Genomic DNA, 22,021 nt, shown 5'->3' on the forward strand with positions numbered 1-22,021 from the left:
GGGGACTGTGTCGGGGCCCGAGGCCGGGCGCGTCTGGAGGGTGTGGAGGCCGGCGAGGAGGCCAGCGTGAAGCTGGAGCGAAGGGCGCAGGGAGGGTGCCGGGGATAAGGCCAGGCAGGGAACGGGCGTGGGGTCACAGAGGGACTTACAGGCCATCCTCCAGCTGTTACAACACATTAGGTTGCCCTCTTCCTTTTCATCCGTATTTTGACTTTTGTTGTCCCTGATGCCGAAAAGCAGATTTCATTTGTGGGACAAAAGTATCCTCCTCGTGTACTTGGCGGCTGTATATGTGTATGTCTCTCATCTGACACGAAGGAGATGTGTGGCTAGAATCGCACCTTCAGGATTCTGCTGGTCTCTGGTACATACCAAGGAGGATGTAGACGGGGCCCCTGACCTCTCTATTCCTAGTGTCCAACGCCTTTTAATGACACCGGTTAATAGAAGTCTGTCTCTTACGGTTATTTCTGTCATTAGCACAAAACACTTCTTCGTAGGGCCCGAAGGAAGCTGTTTAGGCATATAAAGTGGATTAATAAGGGTGGCTCAGCGTTAAGCTATGCCAGAGCTGAGTCCAAATTTTATTCCGGTACAGGGATGACTTTCTATGTGGCCTCTCTGGCTCTGGAGCTAATTTGGATGCTGAGTAGCTCCACAGGTATTTATATGTAGTGTTTGGTATTTTTACTGGGTCCTATTCTTCTCCCTCGGATCACCTAAAATGGTTAAGAATTTTCTAGTGGGATTAAGGTTGTGATCTCTGGGGAGGGGTGGGCCATCTGCTCTCGGTTATTTTTGTGTTAGCCGCTTCCCCTTAAATGTATGTTCACAAATGAGCCACAGCCTTATCAGCTGAGGTCGAGGGAAGACTGGTCTAGGTGCCGCTCCTGAACTTGGTCTCTGAGCCATGGCTTCCCATAGACACTCAGGTAAAGCTTCATACTCTTTATCTTCCATCGAACACGGTTGTGTTAGGGCAGGGAATCCATCACTCGACTAAAAGATAGTTTTTGATGAACTGATTTTAGCCTTGTCTACATAATAAGTCCTGGCTGGTCTCTGCTCTGTCGCTGCCTTCTGCTGCTGTCTCCAACACTAAAGGCAGGTCGAGTGGCTTGTTCTTTAAAAATAGAAACTTATTACCATAGTTTACATGTTTTAGGACATCTTAGGAAACTGTAAAAGATAGTGTGAGGAACAATTGGGGGGGGCGGTTAGCAATTTTTATTATTTATAACATACAGATGTTCGTCGCGACTGCTTTAAATCGAATTTCAAGTGTTTAGAAAAGGTCAATTGAATATAGAGCTGAAGGGAGAAATACTGACAACTGAGAAAGTCCATAGTGACTTACCACCTCTTTCCTTTTCTGAACGATGTGCTTAGTCTTTCTGAAGAGAAGCAGCTATGATCCTTTGGATGTGACAAGTAGGGTGGTCATTGTTCTTATCAGAAAAAGGGGCAACGTTTCCGAACCTCTAGCCCGTCCTTAGCGTGAGAGTCGTCTTCTTGTTTTGTAACCTGGCACAAAGGAAGCCCTTCGGCCATGGACAGACACCCAGGGAACGGGCTGAAGGACTGAAGGACGGGCCGTCTCCCCAGAAAGCCCGGCTCTCTGAGGTCACCCGGCTGCCGGTCCCTCCTCCGAAGCCAGGAATGTCGCTGTGGCTCCTTTGCCCTCTGCCTTAGGAACGCTCCCCTTTCTTAGAGACAGGCACTGTGTCCTGTCTCCGGGCTTTCAGATTACAGGACAAGTTAATTTTGGGTGGCAGGAAAAACTCATTTTGAGAGCTCGTAATTGCCCATCAGAATTTAAATAATGAGAATACTTTTAGAAAGTCTTCTTGGGTGTTTAAACACAAACGCACTGCAATGGCATTCCCTGCTTTGGTGAATTAATATGCAGTGTTTTTCTTGTTCCCAAATGTTGAAGAGCAGTTTTGCCCCCCACCCCCACAGGAGCCATTTTACAAACATGGCGCCACATGCCTGAGATTGTGGTAATTGGCCACCACGTCCGTTCTCCGGGTGCAGGCTGGCTATTCAGCTGTACTGGTTGTTCCAATGGGCCTTGAATGCATGTCAACTGGTAGAGTAACTCCCCATTTTATTTACTTATTAAGTGACAGAATAGGAAAATACATTTAAAAGGTGACCTATTTACAGCACACCCAAGCCTCCAATTTTAAATTGCACAAAATCCTGACAGTATTCTTGCTTATATAAATCTGGAGGCTATAACAGTGACTAAATGAGACAGATTATTGACACCTTTTAGGTGTTTTTTTTATGTTTATTTTTGAGGGGGGGGGAGAGAGAGCGAGAGAGAGCATGAATGGCAGAGGGGCAGAGAAAGAGGGAGCCACAGAATCCAAAGCAGTCTGCAGGTTCTGAGCTTTCAGCACATAGGCCGACGCGGGGCTGGAACTCAAGGACCGTGAGATCGTGACCTGAGCTGAAGTCAGACCCTTAACCGACTGAGCCACCCAGGCCTCCCCCACAAACGGTTTTTAAAACCAGGGACCATCATTTTGTATTGCATTTGATTTATAGGCCTGTGAAAGCAGAGAAGAGAGAGGTCCTCACAAAAAGAAAATCCACGTTGCCCCGAGATGGGCTTCGTATAGACAAATTAGAGGCTCAGGTAATTGGGTCAGAATCCATTTTCAGTGGCCATCCATATACTGAGAGGACATTTTGAGGACAGGAATTTATATTTTTGTTATTGAACACTTTCAGTCTGCAAAGTTATGTAGATCAGTGCCTTTACCCTTGGCCTTTCGAGTTGAGGACCAGGCTGGGGGTCGGGGGGGGGGGTGTGTGGACGGGGAGGGAAGTAAGGCCATCTGCCATATTATACAGCCACTAGTTCCCTTCACCGGCCACTGCCCAGTGGGTTATACGTACTGCCCCAGGAGTCTTTTCTTGGGGCAGGGATGGAAAATGAAATGGTGGTGTGAGCGAGTAATCAAACTGGGTTGGCTTCTTAAAATAACTGAAAATGGCAGCCAGAAGATTTGGTCAAGGGTGAAACTTGAACGTTGCATACTTGTTGTGACCACCAAACGACCGCCTGCTGCTCCCCCACCGCTAGGAAAACTGAAAACGCACGTCCTGCTGCTGCCAGGTCGGAAGCCCTCGTTTTCTGATACGCAAGCTGGAAGGTGCCCACATAACACGCCCAACATTAAGAAAAGCTTCGTATATGGACAGAGTAATACTCGCGTAGAATCTAGCCTGGTGGAAATCCAGGGGCACCTAGTTTTTGTTTAATAATCTCTATCCAACCCTCCTATTACCGGGTATAATCTAAAACTGTTTATCAGTGACCCAAAGGAGATTTATGAGTTTTTCTCTGAATGTAGCGTACAAGTGAGGTTGCACATAGCATTGAATCGTTCCGTACGTGTTCTGTTTTTAAGGGAAAGAAACACTTTCTGATTTTCTATGAGATTCTATGAAAGACTGCTTTTCAGCCATGACTCATGAACTCCGTCTCATTGCAGCCAGTCAGGTATTTACTCCCAAACGTCTGACAACACCTCCAGGTGCGTTAGTGTGTCTGCCACACAAGCGTCCTATTCATCGGCCAAGGCTTCGCTCCATTTGTCAAACGTTCTCAGGAAAGCGATATATCCTTTCTTTAGAAGCCAGTATTTATACACAGAGTGACTAACGGACTGGTATGTTGGACTTAGCAATTAACAGACCAGAAATAGCCCCAATTTTTTTCTTCCATCCGGGTTGCTGTTCGTTGTTTACACTGTGCACCATACTCCTCCGGGAGAGCACATCGAAGAATGTCGCTTTGCTCGAAGATTCACGGTTTCCTTAAATCTTCCTATTTCGAACCACTCGGGCAGGAGGGGAATGATGGGTATTAGCAAGAAATACATGAGAAAATACACCTAAAAACACAAGCAAGATTATTAAGTATGAACTGAATCTTCTCTCATGAGAGGTTCATAGTTCTAGAAATGTCGCACCATCACGTTTCTCCTTCAGTGTGCACACGAGGGAACCGAAAGCCAACGCTTTTTTATTGAGACACTGAGGTTTATGTAGGCACCTCTTAGCATGTTGGCTGTAGTTCAGGAATTTTCTGGAAGAGGAAGCTTGTTGATTAAGGGAAGGACGATGTGTCTTTTTGAAGCAGGCACAGCAAGAAAGGCTACCACCTTGGAATAAGTATCTAAGATGGGATCACCCGGTCACGACTCCGATGCATTCGCACCCGCTGTGTCCGTAAAGGACTGTGGGTCAGACATCAGCACCTTAGGGTGGCAAGAGCTGTGCCCTGATTTTTAAAAACAAATATTTGTTATAAAATGCTTTTGATAAAAGAGCTTTGGAGGAGCTTAGTGGCGGTGACTTCTCTCCCCCACCCGTCCATCCACAGGCACATACTTACTGTATGACTGGTGTACTCAGGGCCTGCGATTAGGTCCGCGGGACTCCTAGTACTTTGGAACCTTCTTCTGTGATAGAGAAGCCTCGGCCCTGCCCTGCATATGCGCCCGGCTCACACCTCCAGGTTAAGATCCGTCAGAGAGCTGCCAGAGGGCAAACGCGTGGTGACAAGGACGACAAGGACGGGCGGGAAGGGAGGGAGCATTGTCATTCTGTGTATCCACTGTTACCAGTGATGACCCACGATGCCCTTTCCCAGATAACGTCAGGGGGTCCGGGGAGACAGCTCGGGATGCTAGGGAAGGGGAAGGTTAGGCGGCTTCATACTTCGCGGTCTGGGAAATGGCTAAGGGGACTAAAAACCGTATTCCCTATGAGATAAACGCCTTAAGTATATGCAATTCAGGAAGATTAAAGTGAGCCTCAAAGACCAGTTAAAACGCTACCTTCATCCCCCCCCCCCCCCCCCGCTATTTCTGACATCGGGGAAGGAAGGAAGGCGCCCAGCTTTTCCCGCCCCGCGAAGTCGAGACTGCGCTGCGGCTTGTTTCGGTGGCGCCACGAACCCGGGCGCTCGCGGTCTTTTAGGAACCCGTGTGTGTGTCGGCGCTGTCGCCTGTACGCTGTTGTCTTAGAATCGGTAACTGCTCTGAAGATGAGTGGTAGCCACATCCCTCCCCGTTGCACACGTTCACATTTGACACAGAGTTACGACCTGGTACGTATCTCGTCGGCCGGAATCTAGTAGTCCGACTTCCTCCTGGGCATGCTACGTGAAGGCTTGCCATAGTCTGGGACCAAATAATCCTAAATTGAGAAAAACACGAGGTAAGCTAATTGAGGTTGCCCGGAGTTCCACTTGATTGGAATTATTGCAAAAAAAAAAAAAAAAGAACTAAAGTTCATGGGCTTGACATCGGCATTGCTAACATGCTTTAAGTATTTCCAGCCTGTTTACTTATTAGGCAATAAAGCCAACGCTCCCAGAAGTGCCTATTTTATCTTGACGAATACGTGTTTCCGCACACACGAAAAAGGCCCGAGTCCACTGTGGAAATCAGTTCTGAGAGGATATGCCCTTTGAAATATGTCCACGTGGGCGCAGCCTCTCTGGGTTTAAGTGTACGGGGGCGGGGAATGTAGCTGACCCTGGGCTTCTCCTACGACAGGAAGGAAAACAAATAATAATGCCTAAAAGCCAGGACTCGAAAACACTAAGAAGTGGGACTCTCCATAGAGGCACCATTAACTTGGGGCGAGCTATTTCACGTTCCCTTTGCTTGGTTCAAGACCCTCTGCTATAGGGCCGATAGCGTGGCGTGCAGCCGTGCGGACACGACTCCCATTTCTGACACGCTCTGGTACCTTCCACGATCCGTGGTGAGCCATGGCTTATGTCATCGGCTGGATGCCTCGAAAGTGTGAGCCAGTCGTGTTCTAGAACTATGAAAGTGAGCAGTGAAGAACTTGGCATTGGTAAGATGACAGGTTCTCAAAGTATGTGGTTTTGAAGTGAGAAAGGCTTGGCAGGTATGCTCTCCCTGGTACCGTGACCCATAGTGGTTTCCCTTCTCTCCAAACCTCGGACTGCCTGAACAGGACTCACTGTGTCGCCTGGTGTCTGTTTGCCGTGTGACGCCGGCGCCTTGATGTTTAGCTTAGAGCTGGGGCTCCCGTCGGGAGGGACTCTATATGGGACTTAACGCTTAGAAGTATTTGGAGGTCATCTCCTCTTTGAAAGACATCGGAAGAGTGACAGGAAAATGAGCGCGGCCCAGAGTTGTCTTCTAAATAGAGACTTCGGTGAGGGAGGAGGAGGAGGGATGTTCAAATATGGTCCAGGAAGATAGTCTCCGAAGGGCTAACCCAGCCGTGACTGCTCGCCGCGCAGGAAGCCAGTGCTGTCTAATCTTACAAATTCTAATTTCCTGCCAAATGGTATTTAGGAGCCACTGATAATTTAATTTCCTGGCATTACTGTTACTGGAGATTTATTTAGTTTCTCTGCTCAGCTCTTAACAAGAAAGTAAATCTTTGTCGGGTGCAAGGTTTCAGTATAGAAGAGCTAACGAGACAGGGGTTTTAGGGGACAGGTGAAGGGCCAGCAGGAATGAACGGAGGGTGACTGCCAGCGTGCGATCACTGTGACGGGCACTTTGTTTGCACGGAGGCCGATGGCAGTTTAAAAGCTACCTTACGTAAACGGTGCGCAGTTCAAGGAGACAGACCTTGGTTTCACTTGTGCCTCTACTTTTCGTTTCTAACCCAGTTTACGTAAGGGAACGTCCTGGTTTTCTTTGGGGGACAAGGTGCCAGTAAGAGCCATCCTCCGGTCCCGAGAAACCTCTGAACTGTGGCACAGCGGGCTCAAGCAACTGTCTTTGCCCCAGAATGCCTCCCGCTGGCGGCAGCGGCTCATTCCCAGGAGGCGAGGGGGTGTGTCTGAGGGTCGCGGGGGGGGGGGGGGGGGGCCGCACCCCGCCCCCGCCCCCCCCCCCCCCCCCGCCCCCGGGCCCTGTGCCTCCCGGGCCGGCCGCGCGCTCCGCTTGTTTGGCAGCCTGGCTTCCGAAACGCACCCAGTTGTGAGTGAGAGTTCAGCAGCCTTCCCGAGGCGGCTCCGAGACGCAGGGTGTGGTTTCCTTAGCTCACTCTCTGCTATTTGGTTGCCGGTGGCAACAGGATCCAAACAACTCGGACATGTGTTTGTATAAAAAAACCTGGGACCGGGCCGCACAGTGGGAGTCTGGGGCCGCCGGGCCAGTGGAAGAGCTGCGGTGAGTACCGGGGCCTCCCGGCCGTCTTCCCTCACTCGTCTCCAGATGGCACTCTGCAGATGACACGGGGGCATTTGCGAGCACGGGAACCGCGCTTATGGGGAGCTGGGAACAGCGTCTCCGTTCTGGTGTTTCCTGTGCGATTACATAACTGCTGTCTACGGAACCCACGTTCGTTCGGGCGGAGGGGGGAGACCGGCATATGTTTAAAGAAGTCGGGAGCTAATAGAAACCCCCGTTTGGTACCTTTCTGCTGGCGGGACGAACAGAGCGCCTCGGCAGCGCCGCAAGCTTCGGTGGGGGGGTGGGGGGGGGGGGGGGCGCTGGGGGACTCGGGTGGCTGTTCCTGTGAAGGCAGTGGGAGGGGTTCTTCGAATGATCGGCTTAACACTTTTTTTTTAAGCCTGCCCCCCCCCCCCCCCCCCGTAGATCCTATTTTAAAGTTGCAGTTTTTAAAACAAATGTCCTAAGTCACAAACTTGCTTGAACTAAGGGGGGACTTGATGTGGGCATGCCCCAAACTGGCAGGTCACTGTGCCGAGTGTCCACAGTCGTAGACTTCGCCGGTCCGGACGGACGGAGAACGCCGTTGTGAGAAGTCCGCTCTGGGGCCCCGGCTCGGGCCCCGGGGCCGTGAACTGCGGCGGACGGAACTCCTCGGGGTCCCTTCAGGGATTTAAAAGTGTTCTGGCGGATCTAAAGGAGGGAGCGAGGCCTCGGAGGCTGGCGAGGGAGGGCCTGGCGCGCCGCGGGCACCGCTGCCAAGCAGCCCGCCTCCGGGATGCGGCCCGTATCCCCTCTTGTCCCCCCCACCCCCGCCCCATCCGGCCCCCTCCTCCCGCCGGCAGGGCTCTCTCCCAAGGCCCCGGGGGCCTGTCTCTTCCCGGGTCCTAGTGAAGAGTGTGGGGTCGCGGCACCGCGCGCACCGTCCTCCCGGGGCTCATTTGCCCGGCCCGTTGCCCCCGCAGGTCCCTCCAGCTACAAGGTGGGCACCATGACTGAGAAGTTCGACTGCCACTACTGCAGGGACAACCTGCAGGGGAAGAAGTACGTGCAGAAGGACGGCCACCACTGCTGCCTCAAGTGCTTCGACAAGTTCTGCGCCAACACCTGTGTGGACTGCCGGAAGCCCATCGGCGCCGACTCCAAGGTAACGGTGGCCCCGGCGGCGTGTGGGGGTTGGGGGGGGGGCCCGGGACGGCAGTCCGAGGCGGGGCCTGCTCGTATTTCACGAACTCCTGGGCGCCCCTCGTGTTACTCACAGTGTTACTCACAGGAACGTTGGCCTCGGGCTGTCCCAGTCTCGGTGGGGGGCCACCGCCCCTGACACCCCCCCGCCCCACCCCCGGGCCCCAGCACCACTCACGGCAGCCACCCCATCTGCTTGGTCCCCAGGAGGTGCACTATAAGAACCGCTACTGGCACGACACCTGCTTCCGCTGTGCCAAGTGCCTTCACCCCTTGGCCAACGAGACCTTTGTGGCCAAGGACAACAAGATCTTCTGCAACAAGTGCACCACTCGGGAGGACAACCCCAAGTGCAAGGGGTGCTTCAAGCCAATCGTGGCAGGTAGCGCCCCCTCTCCCTCCCCGGCAGCCAGGGAGGAGGCCCCGAGGGCGGAGATGATGCCGGGTGCTCGCGGTGGTGGGGTGATGCTGCTGCGAGCCGCGCTTAGATTTTAGCGTATATATGCACGCATATATATACACGTATATCTGCGTACACATATATGCTCGCACACACGCACACACTCGGCAACTAAAGAACACTGGAGAGAGCCGTCTGTGGCAAGAGAAAGAAGTGAAAAGTATGTAGCGCTTTCTCATTTGGGTAGAGTAAGTGATCAAAGCATGCGCCCTCCTGGGTGGAATTCTGGGCCAGCTGCCCCCTCTGCCCCTCCCCCCAGCGAGTCTCCAGGTCCAGTCCGCAAAGGCCGGCCGTGGGGGTGGGGCGGGGATTCAGCCCCTCCCCCCATCCTGAAACACCGCTGCCGGGGTCCCCTTCCCCCTCGACCACGGGAGTCTGGGTCTGCACAACCCCAGCAGGACGGAGGGGAGAAGACCTCCCCTCACCCCACCCCCCACCCCCCGCCCCCCCCACCTCCCGCCGTGGATAGCACAGCTGGGGGCGAGCGGGAGGCCGGTAACTGTGCAGGGCCTGTGTGCCCTCCCCTCTGGAGGCCCGGGGGGCGGGCTGAGCGGAAGCAGCCCCCTGCAGGGCCCTGTCAGCCGGGCTGTGGATGGCTTTCCCCGCAGGAGATCAGAACGTGGAGTACAAGAAGACCGTGTGGCACAAAGACTGCTTCACCTGCAGCAACTGCAAGCAAGTGATCGGGACCGGAAGCTTCTTCCCCAAAGGGGAGGACTTCTACTGCGTGACCTGCCACGAGACCAAATTCGCCAAGCACTGCGTGAAGTGCAACAAGGTACGCTGTCGAGGGAGCTCCGCGTTGACTCGTTTCTGGAAGTGTTTGACAGTTGGCAGAGCACTTGCACACACACTATCCCATTCCATCGTCACGACGGCCCTGCGACGTGGGAATTATTATTCCCGTGTTGCAGACGGGGACGCCGTGGCGGTAGAAAGCGGCGCCCGGGGCCAAGTCGGGCTGTCCGCGGGCGCCCTGGGGAGGCGCGGCGGCCCCGGCTCTAGAGGGCCCGCCTCCACCCCCTAATCGCTGCGTCGCCCCACGCAGGGGCCCGCCTTCTCTGAGCCTCGGTGTCTTCGTCTGTAGCTCGGGGGTAATAATCACACCTGCCTCCCATGGCCGCTGTGGCGATCAAATGAGATACTGTCTACCAGAGCGCCCAGCACAGTGCCTGGCACGTAGTAGGCATTCAACAAAATGGTTGTTGAATCTGAATCCGGTGCTACACTCCCTGGTCTAGGCCATCACATCTGGAGGAATCACTTACCAGGATCAGCCCTGGCATGCCGAGTGCTTTGTGTGTGTTACCTGCTCTAAGAAGCTGGCTGGGCAGCGTTTCACCGCTGTGGAGGACCAGTATTACTGCGTGGATTGCTACAAGAACTTTGTGGCCAAGAAGTGTGCTGGATGCAAGAACCCCATCACTGGTAGGCTAAAGAGTCCTTGCTAAGTCTGCCAGGCTAGGTCTTGCGCATGGTAACCATCTCTCATTTTCCTACGCCGTCGGTTTCATCCACAAAGGCCCCACAGAATGTCCTGTCCCCCTGCCATTGTGGTCCCGAAGGCCCCCCCCCCCACCCCGAATAGTTTGGATTCTCCCCCAGGCCAGCTTAGCCTTTGCAATACAGAACACCTCCTGACTGCTGACTAACGACGCTGCCGGAGTTCACGAGCCTGAGACCCACGGCCATGGCCACGGGCAGGCAGGCACCGCGTGTGGCGGTGGGAGCGGCGGTGGGAGCGGGGTGGGGGGGTGGGGGGAGTCCGGCGGGGAAGGGAGAGGAAAGGGGGGCGGATCAGGCCGGCGGGAGTTGGGGGGGAGGGGGGGGAGGCTGCGAGCGGCAGGCGGGGATTAGAGCACCCCTAGCGGCAGGCTAGCTCAGAGGTGGCTGCGGGCAGCTGTTTGGCGATCAGAAGCAGAGCTGATCACTTCATTCCTCCTCACGCGGCCGCGATCCACGTGCCCCGGGCCCTTTCCCCGCCTCCAATTTTCCCATCTCCCCGGGGAGCCTTGAAATGTACATTTGAGAAGACTTTTGCCATCCTCAGGGAAAAGGACTGTGTCAAGAGTGAGCCACCCAGTCTCTAAAGCTAGGAAGCCCCCAGTGTGCCACGGGAAACGCTTGCCTCTCACCCTGTTTCCCAGCGCCAACCTCCGGGGCAGGCATCCGGGTGGAGAGAGGACTTGTCCCTCGTGGGTGGTGGTTCTTTATAGAAAAAATCGAAGCTTAGCAGCTCCTCGAGGCCCGGTAAGTGCACACCCCGCGAACAGCCCAAGTTTGCCTCCTGGTGGCCACTTTGATGCCATGGCCCTAAATCAAAGAAACTGGTTATGCTGGGAGGTCGGTGCGTGTCACAGGGCGATAGCGGTGGCATGGGAGTGCGGGTTCGCGGCTGAGCTCTGGCATCTCCTCAGGTCCTCGCGAGCCGTAGCAGGGTGGCGGCGACGCGGGGGTCGGTGCGCGGCGGAGGGCGGCCGGGGGCCGGGCAGACGCTGCCCCCGCGTGCTTGTCGGCTCCGTGAACGGGCAAGGCGGCGCTCGGCCTCCCGCCTGTGCCCACTCAGCGGCCTCCTTTGTTTTCTCTTGTCGTTTCCCCAGGGTTTGGTAAAGGCTCCAGTGTGGTGGCCTATGAAGGACAATCCTGGCACGACTACTGCTTCCACTGCAAAAAATGCTCCATGAATCTGGCCAACAAGCGCTTTGTTTTCCACCAGGAGCAAGTGTATTGCCCCGACTGTGCCAAAAAGCTGTAAAGCGACAGGGGCTCCTGTCCTGTAAAATGGAATCGAGTCTTGTTCTTGTGTCCTCGCCCTCTGCCCTGCACCACCCGGAGGGCCAGAGCGGCCTCTCACCTCTAAAGTTGCTTCCTCTGTCTTTGCTCCCATTTTACAGTATTACTCAGATACGGGCACGCAGTGGTCACACTAGGATGTAGCGGCGCGGCCACTTCTCCGCAGCTGCGGTGAAAACACAAACACGTAGATAGGTTGACTCTTCTGCATGTTTATCATAGAGCAGAAACGTGCTCACCATTTAGCTGCTTAGTGACGTGAGCGAGAAGCGTAACACATAAAGCCCCCGCTGAGATGCGTCTCGTGGCTCAGCTGGGACCCACCGTGTCCTCAGGACACGCAAGAGTTGCGGCGGCTGCTCCAACTCGGCTGCTCACCTGTCTGTGAGCAGAGAGCGAACTTAACAAATTGCATGGTTGAACCTCCTCCTCGAAATCTTCCTGCTGTTCTTTTGTGCTCTCAAACGACTAATACGAATTTCCAGAAAGTTAACATTTGAACTTGGCTGTAACTCTAAACTGACCTTTCCCCCGTACTAACCTTCGATTTCCCCGTGTGGCGTGTTTTCTGAACGTTCCCACTTTCAAGCGGGGAACGGGCAGGTGATTTGGAAAGTGTAGGCAGACCTGAGAAAACGAGCCTGTTTCACAGGAACATCGTCACGGCGACTACTTCTGGAGGCTTAACAAAACTAACCCAGCTGCCCTTTTTCTTTTTCTTTTTTAATACTCTCGTTTTAATTCATAGTAACGTAGTTTATGGGTTTGGAGACTTGCATGTCGATATTTTAGCCCCTTCGAACGTTCCTGCGGTTTTGAAATTCATCCTGCCGAAGTAACCGTGACACTCTAGCGGGGGGTAGCTGAGCAGGCGCCAGGACTGTCATTGACACGGATAGGACATTTCCAAACAGCGGCTAGAGTGGAGTCCCTTGTAGCATAGTAGTTGTCTGCTCTTTGTCTGTGTGCTCAAGAGGCCCGCCAAGTCCCTTTTCTTGTGATTTTTAGGACTGTCCCTCAAGAGCTCAGCTGGATCTCTGGGGGAGCGGCTGCCACCCTCACAGGCACAAGCGGATTCCCACGCAGTGCTTACCTGAGATGCAGGCTCACCTAACTTACCGTATTCTTATCAACATTGTTCTATTACATAGTATAATGAGACAGTATCAAAAGTAAACATGTAATGACAGTGCATATTAACATTCTCGTAGGAGTGGTTAGACAAGCCAATGCCTCATTTCTACATTTTGTCATTAGCTGTTATCCTAAAGTTTCAGTGTACCCTTACAGAAATAAAGCAGCATATAAATAAATAACGCCTCGTCTTTTAATTCTGCCCATGGACTTGCTGTAAGGGGACACCATTGCTCTCAGACCCTCGATGACCGCTTTCCTTCGAGCGCGTACTCTGTTCGGAGCAGTCGCACAGAACAGAGGAATTTAGAAGCAGACCGAAGCCCGCAGCAGCACTCGGGTCCGGTCAAAAACCACCACGCCCCACAGAAGCAGCATTTCCCAGATGTTCACATCCCTTAAAAAGGGCCCTGTTTTCTTGGGCCAGGAGCAGGTGGGGTGAGAAGAGAACGACAGCCGAAGGGCTGCTGGGCTGTTCACAGCCCCCGTTCTGTTGGCCCCCCTCTCCGTGTGCCCTCTGGAGCACGGATCCACGTGGAACACTGTCAACGCCTGCTCCCTCCACCCTTGGGCCCGCGGGAGAAACCCGCTCCCCCTTGTGGCCATGGCTGAGCCAGCGGGGAGAGGGCATCGGGGCCTCAGTAATTAAAGCAAAGGGCGGGACCCCTGTGGAGCTACCCAGACCTTGTTAGCAGGGAATCCAAACCCGCCAGCAGGAAACCACGGGCGTTTTTATGAGCAGGTGACAGTCCCCTGTGTCTGTTCCCCTGGAGAAATCGGCAGTTAAAACCACGAAGAGAGTGGTTGTCTGGGGCCCCGAGGGAGCAGGGGTGGGGTGGGGAACTCACACACCACCCCTGGAAGCAGGCTGGGTTACTGAGATTGCGGCAAGGGACAGGGCCCAGAGGGGACGAGCCTGGGATGGAGAGGGGACTCCACTCAGGACTCCTCCTCGGGGAGAGACCACAGCACACTTCAGTGCCCTCCACCCCAGCGGACTGTGGGCCTTTGGGCACCGTGGCTGCTCTCCTCTTCCCCTGCCACCCCAGATTCTGTGCTTGCCCTCCATCCTGTCACCCTTTGGCCTTCCTATCCCACTCGGCCTGCAAAACCCCAGCCCACGCCAGGGCCGAGCTCTGCCTTAAAACAAACAAACAAACAAAAAAAGCACCGCTAGCTGCAGCCACCAGCACAAGAACTCCAGCCTCCACCCTGGCCAGCTTGGCTTTGCCTTCCCTAGGCCAGACTCCCCGCCCCGGATACCTAATCCTCACAGTCAACACTGGCACTATCGTCCCCATTTTCCAGATGAGAGACGTTCAGAGAAGTTAAGAGGTCTACCTGAGGTCACACGGCTAACGAGTGACAAATCTCCAGCCTATCACTTATGACCGGACATTGCCATAGAAATGGTGAGCCCCCCAGGGTAGGGGCAGCGTCTGATGCATCACAATGAGGAAACTATCCGGTTTCTGCTCGGTATTTCATTTGAAGACTGACCCATTAAGACTCAGGAGGAAGGAGGGGAGATTCCTAGTTGACAACTTTTAATCAGAAAACGCTCTTCTCCCTCATAACCAGGGGGATCAGCATCTCCAGAACGCACCTACTTGTGGTTAACGGGGTGGGTTCTGGAGCAGACTGCCTGGGTTCAAATCCCAGCTGCTCTGCCATTTTCTATGCCACTGAGACCACAGGCAAGTTCACCTAACCTCACTCAGCTCATTTCCTTGCCTATAAAATGAGACCGAATTCCTACCTTCCAGAATCACACGCAGATTATACGGTAATAATACAAATGCTTAATAGGGCGATGGACACCTGGTCAAAGCACTCAAATAACGTTAGCAATTATTTTCATCTCCGGCACCAAATGGCGTATTACCTACCATACGAACCACAAGACCCTCCCCACTCGCGAAGCAGGATGAGGTGTCGCCTCTACAATCAGCCTTGAATTTGGGCCTCAGCTCTGCCTCTTCCTAGTTGTACGACATTGAACAAGTACCAATCTCCACAAGTCCGTGTCCTCCTAGGTAAAAATGGATACCCACCTTCACAGGGTTTTAAAAAGATGCCTAATAAAGTACCTGGCATCATGGCACGCGTAAACGTAACTGCAGTTATTACGAGACTTGGGGCACCCTTGGATATACCCATCCAGGAACCCTGGAACTGGATCAGTGGAGAGGGAGACCAGTGGCAAGGTGGCCTCTCCAGGGCCTGCTTCAATGAGCCAGGCCTGCAGGGCCCGGGGCACCCAGCGGGCCACAGGGCACAGACCCCTGATGAAATGTGGCGGCCGGCCTGCCTCCAGGCTTCTGCTTCTCGGCACTGGCTCCTGCTCCTGTTCCTGCCTCGCCTCCTGATCCTCTGCCTCTTGCCCCAAGGCGTGATTCCACAGGACTAAAAGGGCACTCGGAGACCGCAGCACAAAGTCACGTGAAAATGCACGCGAAGTCACACAGCAAGCTCACAGCCACCTCAGCTAAGACGCAGGACTTCGAGTCCATCTGCCACCCTCTGCAGCATCCCATACTGCACCGCAGTGGCTGCCAGGGGTCAGAGCTGTTCGAAGGCTTCGTACCTGTGCAAGATGACACGGGCGTAGGAGACATGCTCATACGTAGAACCCGCTGGCAGAAGTTAGGGACCTGTCTGTCAGGGGGAGAGACGCCAAGAGACTACCCGGAGAGGAAAGGAAACTTGAAGCAACCCTGTCCCCTAACAGGCCCGGGCACCAGCCCACGGCAAGGGGGTAAGGCTATGCCGGCGGCCACCACCTTGGAGCTGTAGACAGGGAGCTTTGGCCACGTTTCGGGTTGTGTGCACACCACACGACATCCTGCTTCAACAGCTCCGATGTGGAGCCCAACAATACGGAACGGGAAGTGGGGGTGGCTGCCACCATCTCCTAAGCGCCAGACCCCACAGACTGTAAACAAGGACCTCGCCCGATCAAAAAACCTAAGAGACCAGAACGCGTTTCAAGATTGAAAACTAAACACTTACAGGCAGATCCAAACATCCGTTTTAGCTGTGCACAGGAACAGCAAGGTCACGAACAGATGTGTAGAGAAGCACAATCACTGCCCGCGCATGCACGCACTCAAAGATGTAAAGTGTTCCCCGCCATGGCAGGCACCAAAAGCGATGCCCCTGAAGGGGCTGGGGGAGAGGGGTGGGGAGTGAATGCTTAAAGGGTACAGGTTTTCTGAGGAGGAGATAAACGTTCTAGAACCAGGTACAGGTGGTGGTTGCACAACACCGTGCATGCACTAAATGCCACCAGACTGGGACATGTTGTGAATTTCACCACAGTAAACAGATGGTTGGTAACTACTGGCCTCAAGTAGAAGAGCCACCACTGGCCAGAGTAACGAGCCCTGGAAATAGGTGCAGAATTTGAAAATTCATATCTAATGTCCCAGGGGTAGAGCTCTACCAAGTCACCACGTGGCTGAAAGGGAGCATCAGAGGATTTGCTTACCTTTTATTGAACTGCCTCTTGCCCGTGTTCAAAGCTTGGTTAACAATTGGGGTCACCTTTACACCACACAACAGTATTTTTTTGTTATTATAATGAAAAGAAGACTTGCTTTATTTGCAAAGTTTATTTCACAGAGCACACACATGAACAGAAGAATAACGGAGTGTTCCAACATGTGACATTTGTGCAGAAAAATACCAGAAACTCATTTGTTAGGATGATTGTCTCTGCCTTCTTCATGAAAGAGCTAGTGTATAAAAATAGTTTTCAAATCTAAGGCACCAGGCTCTATCTGTAACACTGGTACAGTACACTGAATGGCAAAGAACTAAGGAACTGGAAAGAATAATTCTTTCCTTTAACTAATCCAAGACCGGTGGCTAGAAAGGAACATGGGCCTGCTTGAAACTGTGATTCACTACAAAACTCATCAGCAGTGGGACAACTATTGTGCATTCAAGTTTTAGTTGCTGGTTTAAGCAGAATTTGATGGATTTCAGGAAGCTATCCCAGTGTGCGTGTGTGTGCGCACATGCATGCAAACGTGTGTGCAAATGTGTACGTGTGTGTGTGCGCACGCGCGCCTATCTATCACGGCGACCAAAGAAAGAATGGCCCTGCTCTTGTACTCACTTGCAGCCAGTGGTTAGAGAAGGCCGAGCAAGTCCGGCTCCACATGCCAAGGCTGAGCGCAGACCGAAGGCAGGACTGGAGAGCACGAGGAGAAAAAGACGGCGCGCCAAAATCCACTGGGGGGGGATGACACGTGCCCCACCACACAACAGCCACATAGTGCTGTAGGCACAATAAAAACAGTGCACGTTTTTGGAAATAAACCCCCCCGTGCACTTCAAAAGGTAAGACTGATGATAAGCACGAAAGGTGCTAAACTGTCCCAAGACGACACTTTCTAGGACCCCTGGCATTTGGGAGTGCCGGGGCCTGTGCCCTCCGGTGATGGCAGAGCTAAAAACATACATAACGGTAACATGGGACTTATAACTATATTTTGCAACCTCCCGTTCATTATAAACAATCTAGTAAAGCTCTTGTGAGCAATCCTGAGTTCCTCGCACCCCCCATCAAGTCGTCTATGAGATCAAATGTCAGCTTTGAATTGTTAAAGTAATGTAACTGTTAAACAGAATAAGCATTATTTTAAGAGAGAAAATTAACTCCTTGGTTTAGAAACTCAAGAGTTACCACTTGATAAAAAGGCACCCTTGGTGTATACACTTACACATACCGGCTGGAAAACAAGAACAAGACAGCGGAGGTTTCTACAGACAAACAAAAACAGGTCTTTACTCAAAACCCTTGCTGTGGGCAAGAATCAAGGTGGTATGCGCATCTTTTGAGACACGTGTTAAGGTGACTGATGTTTTTCTCCTTCTTGGATGGTCATTTTCTTGGCCAGGTTCAAGTCAGAGGCAGAGAAATGTGGGGAGATGGGCCTAGCAATTGAAATCCAGAGCGGAGGATGAATCTTCCTCTGGGCTGCACGAGGTTTACATATCTGACCAGAGGGAAAAAGAAAAGAAAGATTAGTAGAGAAGATGCTGGTCTCACAGCCACTGGGCCTCAGCCTCCCTTCGGGGTGGGCCCCGGGACCCTTGGCAACCCCCTCCCCAATCCAAGTTGCTGACACACTGGTGCCCTTGTACTAAATATTCCCCATGACTCCAACTCCCAAATAGGCCCAAGCTGCCTCTCAATTTCAAAGACAGCTTCTTAAGGAAAGAAAAGCAAAGGCCTTTTGGTTTTGGAAATTCAGGGTGAGAGAGAGACTAATTCCAAAGGCCTCACTAACCTCTGCCCTAAATGATTACCTGTATGCTGTAAAGCAGCTTGTGGACTGGGGACTGAAAAGAACCTATTTTATACGTCTGATAGGAAATTCAGGGCATAAAAACTAAAATCAAGTTATCTACCCTCTCAAAACCAACGTTTTAAGTTTTTAAGTGTATTTATTTATTTTGAGAGAGAGAAAAAGTGCAAGTGGGGTAGGGGCAGAGAGAAAGAGAGTGGGAGAGAGGATCCCAAGCAGGCTCTATACTATCAGTGCAGAACCTGACATGGGGCTCGAACCCACAAACCATGAGATCATGACCTAAGCCGAAGTCCGATGCTTAACCGACTGAGGCACCCAGGTGCCCCATCTCTCAAAACCAACTTAATGGAAGCTCTTTGAGATCAACCTAGTGTTTGGATCCACCACAGTCTCCCGTCTCACCTCCGAAGTTACAAGGTGCCAAGAAAGCCCTGGAAAAGCCAAAGCAGGAGGGTTCACGGCCAACTGCCTTTCAAACAATGTGAAGACAGGATGAGGCCTTACCCAATAGAAGAGGTACACATTTGTTTTTCTTGTCATCTAAAGGCATCTGGGGACTTTGATGGAATGTGATGGAACCTTTCAGGTGGTATTTTCGGCTATCAGGAGGGATACTGGACATGAGTGACTCTGCCTCATCTCTGATGTCAACAGTCTTGTCACAGATCCACTCCTGTGCCTCTGGATGTACACTTTTGTTAGGTCCCACGGTGTTGCTGGTTTCACTTGCCTTTCTGGTTTTTGTTGCTCGGCTGCTCATTCTTTTGCTGGACGGTCTGGAAAGAGAGGTTTGGGTTAGAATCCTGACTGTCCCAGAACCAAGGCTGTGTCCTGAAAGAAGCTTTATCCTTTAATTAACTTCTAAGAAATGCCTTGGAAGTAACTTAACCTTCAGAATCCTGGAATAGGAAGGCTGGAAGGGACCCTGGAGATCACAGACCACACTGGTTTCCAAATTGTGTCCTGCAAAGTCCTAGGGTTCAGCAAACACTAAGCAGGGCAAAGAGCAGCTGCGTGTGCAGGGATGCAGAAGCCCATCCCTACTTCACTCTGACCTGAGACACAACCATGCAGTGCAGTGAGGACGAACGTGGCTCTCCTAGCTCCAGCGCTCATGCTGGCCCAACACTGCGCCTCTCAGCCCATCGTGTTCCCACGGGCCCTGAAGGTTCAGTGTCTCTTTAGGGAATCCCCAGGGAGCCTTCCCTTCCAAGAATCTGTTCCCACTCTTCCAACCAAACTTCTGACCCTCAGTTTCCCCATATGTAAAATGACATCAATACTGAACTCAGAGTCACAATGAGAATTAAAATAAGCAGCAAAAGATGCCTGGTATGCAGCAGTCACTCAGTGCCCCCCCTTCCCTGATTTTATGAGAAAATGCTAACCAGTGTGCACAAAAGCACAGCTTAGAGTCAGATGTATCTAGTTTGAATGTGGGCTCTGCCCTTTAACGGTGGGATGTTGGGCAACTAAGACCTGTAATCTCTCCGTGCCTCAGTTTCCTCATCTGTAAAAGTGAAGATGATAACCCTTGCCTAGCAAGGCTGCTGTGGGGATTACTTTGTTTCTGGAAGTGCTTGACACCGTGCTTGGTACAAACTAAGACCTCAGTCACTAATCTCATGTAGGACTCCCACCGAGTGTATTCTGATAGGCTCACTGGACTCACCTGGTACCCTTCGCCTGAGTCAAAGGGTTTTTCGCACTTTTTTGTCTGAAGGTTTTCATGTCGCCATTAAAAAATGTTTTTGTCTCTCTATGGACTTGGCCAGAAGTGGCGTCTAAAAACACCAGCTTGGGAGTGTTCTTCTTCATGTTTTTAAAATGTGTTTTGAATTTTGTGGATGAATCCATGCCATTTATAAAGGCTTGGAAAAAGAAAGGAAGAAGATTAAAACTGGAGTTTCAACAATGCAGACAACAAGAGGCAAAGGCCATGATCCTGCCGGGCCGGAGTACGGCCGGCCACATAAAGGCAGGAGGAAGAGCCATGCAGCAGTATTCTGGGGTGTAAGCCGCCACCCGGCACACAGGCCCACTCTGGCCTCAAAGAACAAAGGGGCCACCTCTAAGGAACTTGCCCTCTTTCCTCTGCCGGGCAAGACAGGCCAGAGGGCAGAGGGCAGCAGGCAGCATGCTTCTTACCCCTCCTCCTGACTGCCCACCTCGCCAACCCCGCCTGTTCTTTTAGTCTTGATGCCGGGGCTCCCTCTACCTTCAGCTTTCCTCAGCACCCTGAGCCGACCCTACACCTGGCCCTGCTCCTACTGCTCACCGTATTCGGGCCGGCCAGCTTGTGGCAGGGTCACCGTCTGCTCCTACGTCTGTCTCCCCACAGGCTCTCCTGGGGCCACACCTCCTCCTGTCTGTATCCCTGGTACCCAGAACACCTGACTCGCGTGTTCATATCCACTTGTGGGGTAAAACGTGGACAACAGTGTTCTCTCAAGTTCCTAGTACTGCTGCCATAAAGTGGTTCCTACTCAGAAGGGAATCAGCCATACATTTCAGAGAACACTCAGATCACGACAGGAATCCTATTTTTCTCAGTGAGGTGGAAAGTGGCATTCCACCTGTCATCAGTCATGGATGCCATGTGAGGCCCTGAGCTGTGACATGCTCATAATCCTCACATTCAGTTACGAGCTACCACCTACACTGTAATGGCACAACCTGCAAAACAAGAACAGCCGCTGCTGTAGCAGCCTTTATCAAGAGTTTCCTATGTGTCAGGTGCTCTTAGCACTACATGGATTATCCCATTGCAGTCTCATGCTACACTAGGAAGAGAACATTCGCTTCCCCTTTTTCAGGTAGGAAAACTGAGTACAGAGAGGTTCAGTAAGTTGCCCAAAGCCACACAGCTCAGAAGCAAAGGAGCCCCTGGATGAACCCAGGCAGTTTAACTCTTAAATGGTGACGAACAGAACTCAAAAGGCAAGCAAACCTGATGGATGTAGGTCATTGAAGGAGTCATCGTCGCTTTCTGACTCGTCCTCATCATCTGCCTCGTCCTCCTCATATGTGTTGTCACTGAATGTTTCTGCAGCCTACGATGAGAAAAGAAGTCATGGTTACATCTAATCTTCCATTATCCTGACTTGGTTATTTCAAAGAAAACAGCTTTCATGCCGGCTGCTGCCTAATTTTAATTAAGAGATAAAAAATCTAAACTCTTTGGCCCCAAAGACTCTACAGGGGATAGAACAGGTGGCCCTAGTTGTGTCTTTCAGTTAGGGAAAGACACTCAAGAGTGGGAGCCAAGGAACAATGCTTTGGGCTGGCATGTGGCCTCTCTGTGTGCTCTGAGCCCTAACTAAGCCAAGGAAGGGACAATTGATAAATAGCTAAAAAAAGTTCTTGGCTGCTGCTTGAGCCAGTGGGCTAAATGATCTTTCAGATGGTGACTCCCTGCACTTTCCAGAAATGACATTTCTATTCTGAATTTTCAGGATATGGATGACCATGCTGGGGAACTGTAAACAACCAAGATATCAATCTTGTTGCACAAAGGGTAAAGGGCACAGACTCTGGAGGAAAGGGGTCTTAGATGCATCAAAAGACAGGATGCTGGGGTATGGAGATAGAGTCCCAAAAAGCATACCATAAATGAAAAAAATTACCATAAATGAAAAAAAAAACACTGAATCTGAGCTCACTAAAATGAACTTCTGTTCAGCAAAAGGCATTCTGAGAGTACGAGGCAAACTATAGCAATACCTACACATTGACAGGGCTCATAACTCGAGCAGGTAAAAACTCCTACACATCAGTAGGAAAGAGGCTAGCCGCCAAACAGAAACATGGGCAAGGGACTTGATAAGGCGCTTCACCAAAGCAGATCTTCAAATGGCCAAAAAGCAGATGAAAAGGCACTCGACTCCATTAATCATCGAAAAATATTAATAGATTCAATAGTGTGCAAATTAAGAACT

General features: G+C 52.0%; 2 protein-coding genes across 20 annotated transcripts in view; one reads left to right on the forward strand and one right to left on the reverse strand.

Moving 5' to 3' along the window:
• The window catches only part of FHL1 (four and a half LIM domains 1), a 47,725-nt gene extending 34,920 nt beyond the window's left edge, over positions 1-12,805 (forward strand). For 2 of the 10 annotated variants that reach the window (XM_049644331.1, XM_049644332.1), the window contains exons 3-8: positions 8,156-8,337; positions 8,583-8,757; positions 9,444-9,613; positions 10,077-10,263; positions 10,886-11,085; positions 11,436-12,805. In XM_049644331.1, coding sequence (XP_049500288.1) covers positions 8,182-8,337; positions 8,583-8,757; positions 9,444-9,613; positions 10,077-10,263; positions 10,886-11,085; positions 11,436-11,519 — 972 coding nt within the window. In that variant the 5' untranslated portion in view covers positions 8,156-8,181 and the 3' untranslated portion in view covers positions 11,520-12,805. The other 8 variants (XM_049644329.1, XM_049644330.1, XM_049644328.1 and 5 more) reach the window with 8 other exon arrangements.
• A 3,556-nt stretch (positions 12,806-16,361) lies between these two features.
• Positions 16,362-22,021, reverse strand: part of MAP7D3 (MAP7 domain containing 3) — a 57,100-nt gene continuing 51,440 nt past the window's right edge. For 7 of the 10 annotated variants that reach the window (XM_049644341.1, XM_049644346.1, XM_049644344.1 and 4 more), the window contains 4 exons: positions 21,034-21,136; positions 19,756-19,954; positions 18,588-18,859; positions 17,671-17,768 (listed from right to left, as the gene is read on the reverse strand). In XM_049644341.1, coding sequence (XP_049500298.1) covers positions 17,761-17,768; positions 18,588-18,859; positions 19,756-19,954; positions 21,034-21,136 — 582 coding nt within the window. In that variant the 3' untranslated portion in view covers positions 17,671-17,760. Of the gene's footprint in view, positions 17,769-18,587; positions 18,860-19,755; positions 19,955-21,033; positions 21,137-22,021 lie in introns of all 10 variants that reach the window. The other 3 variants (XM_049644348.1, XM_049644343.1, XM_049644347.1) reach the window with 2 other exon arrangements.

This window comes from Panthera uncia, chromosome X (assembly GCF_023721935.1).
Source record: "Panthera uncia isolate 11264 chromosome X, Puncia_PCG_1.0, whole genome shotgun sequence".
Taxonomy (NCBI): Eukaryota; Metazoa; Chordata; class Mammalia; order Carnivora; family Felidae; genus Panthera; species Panthera uncia.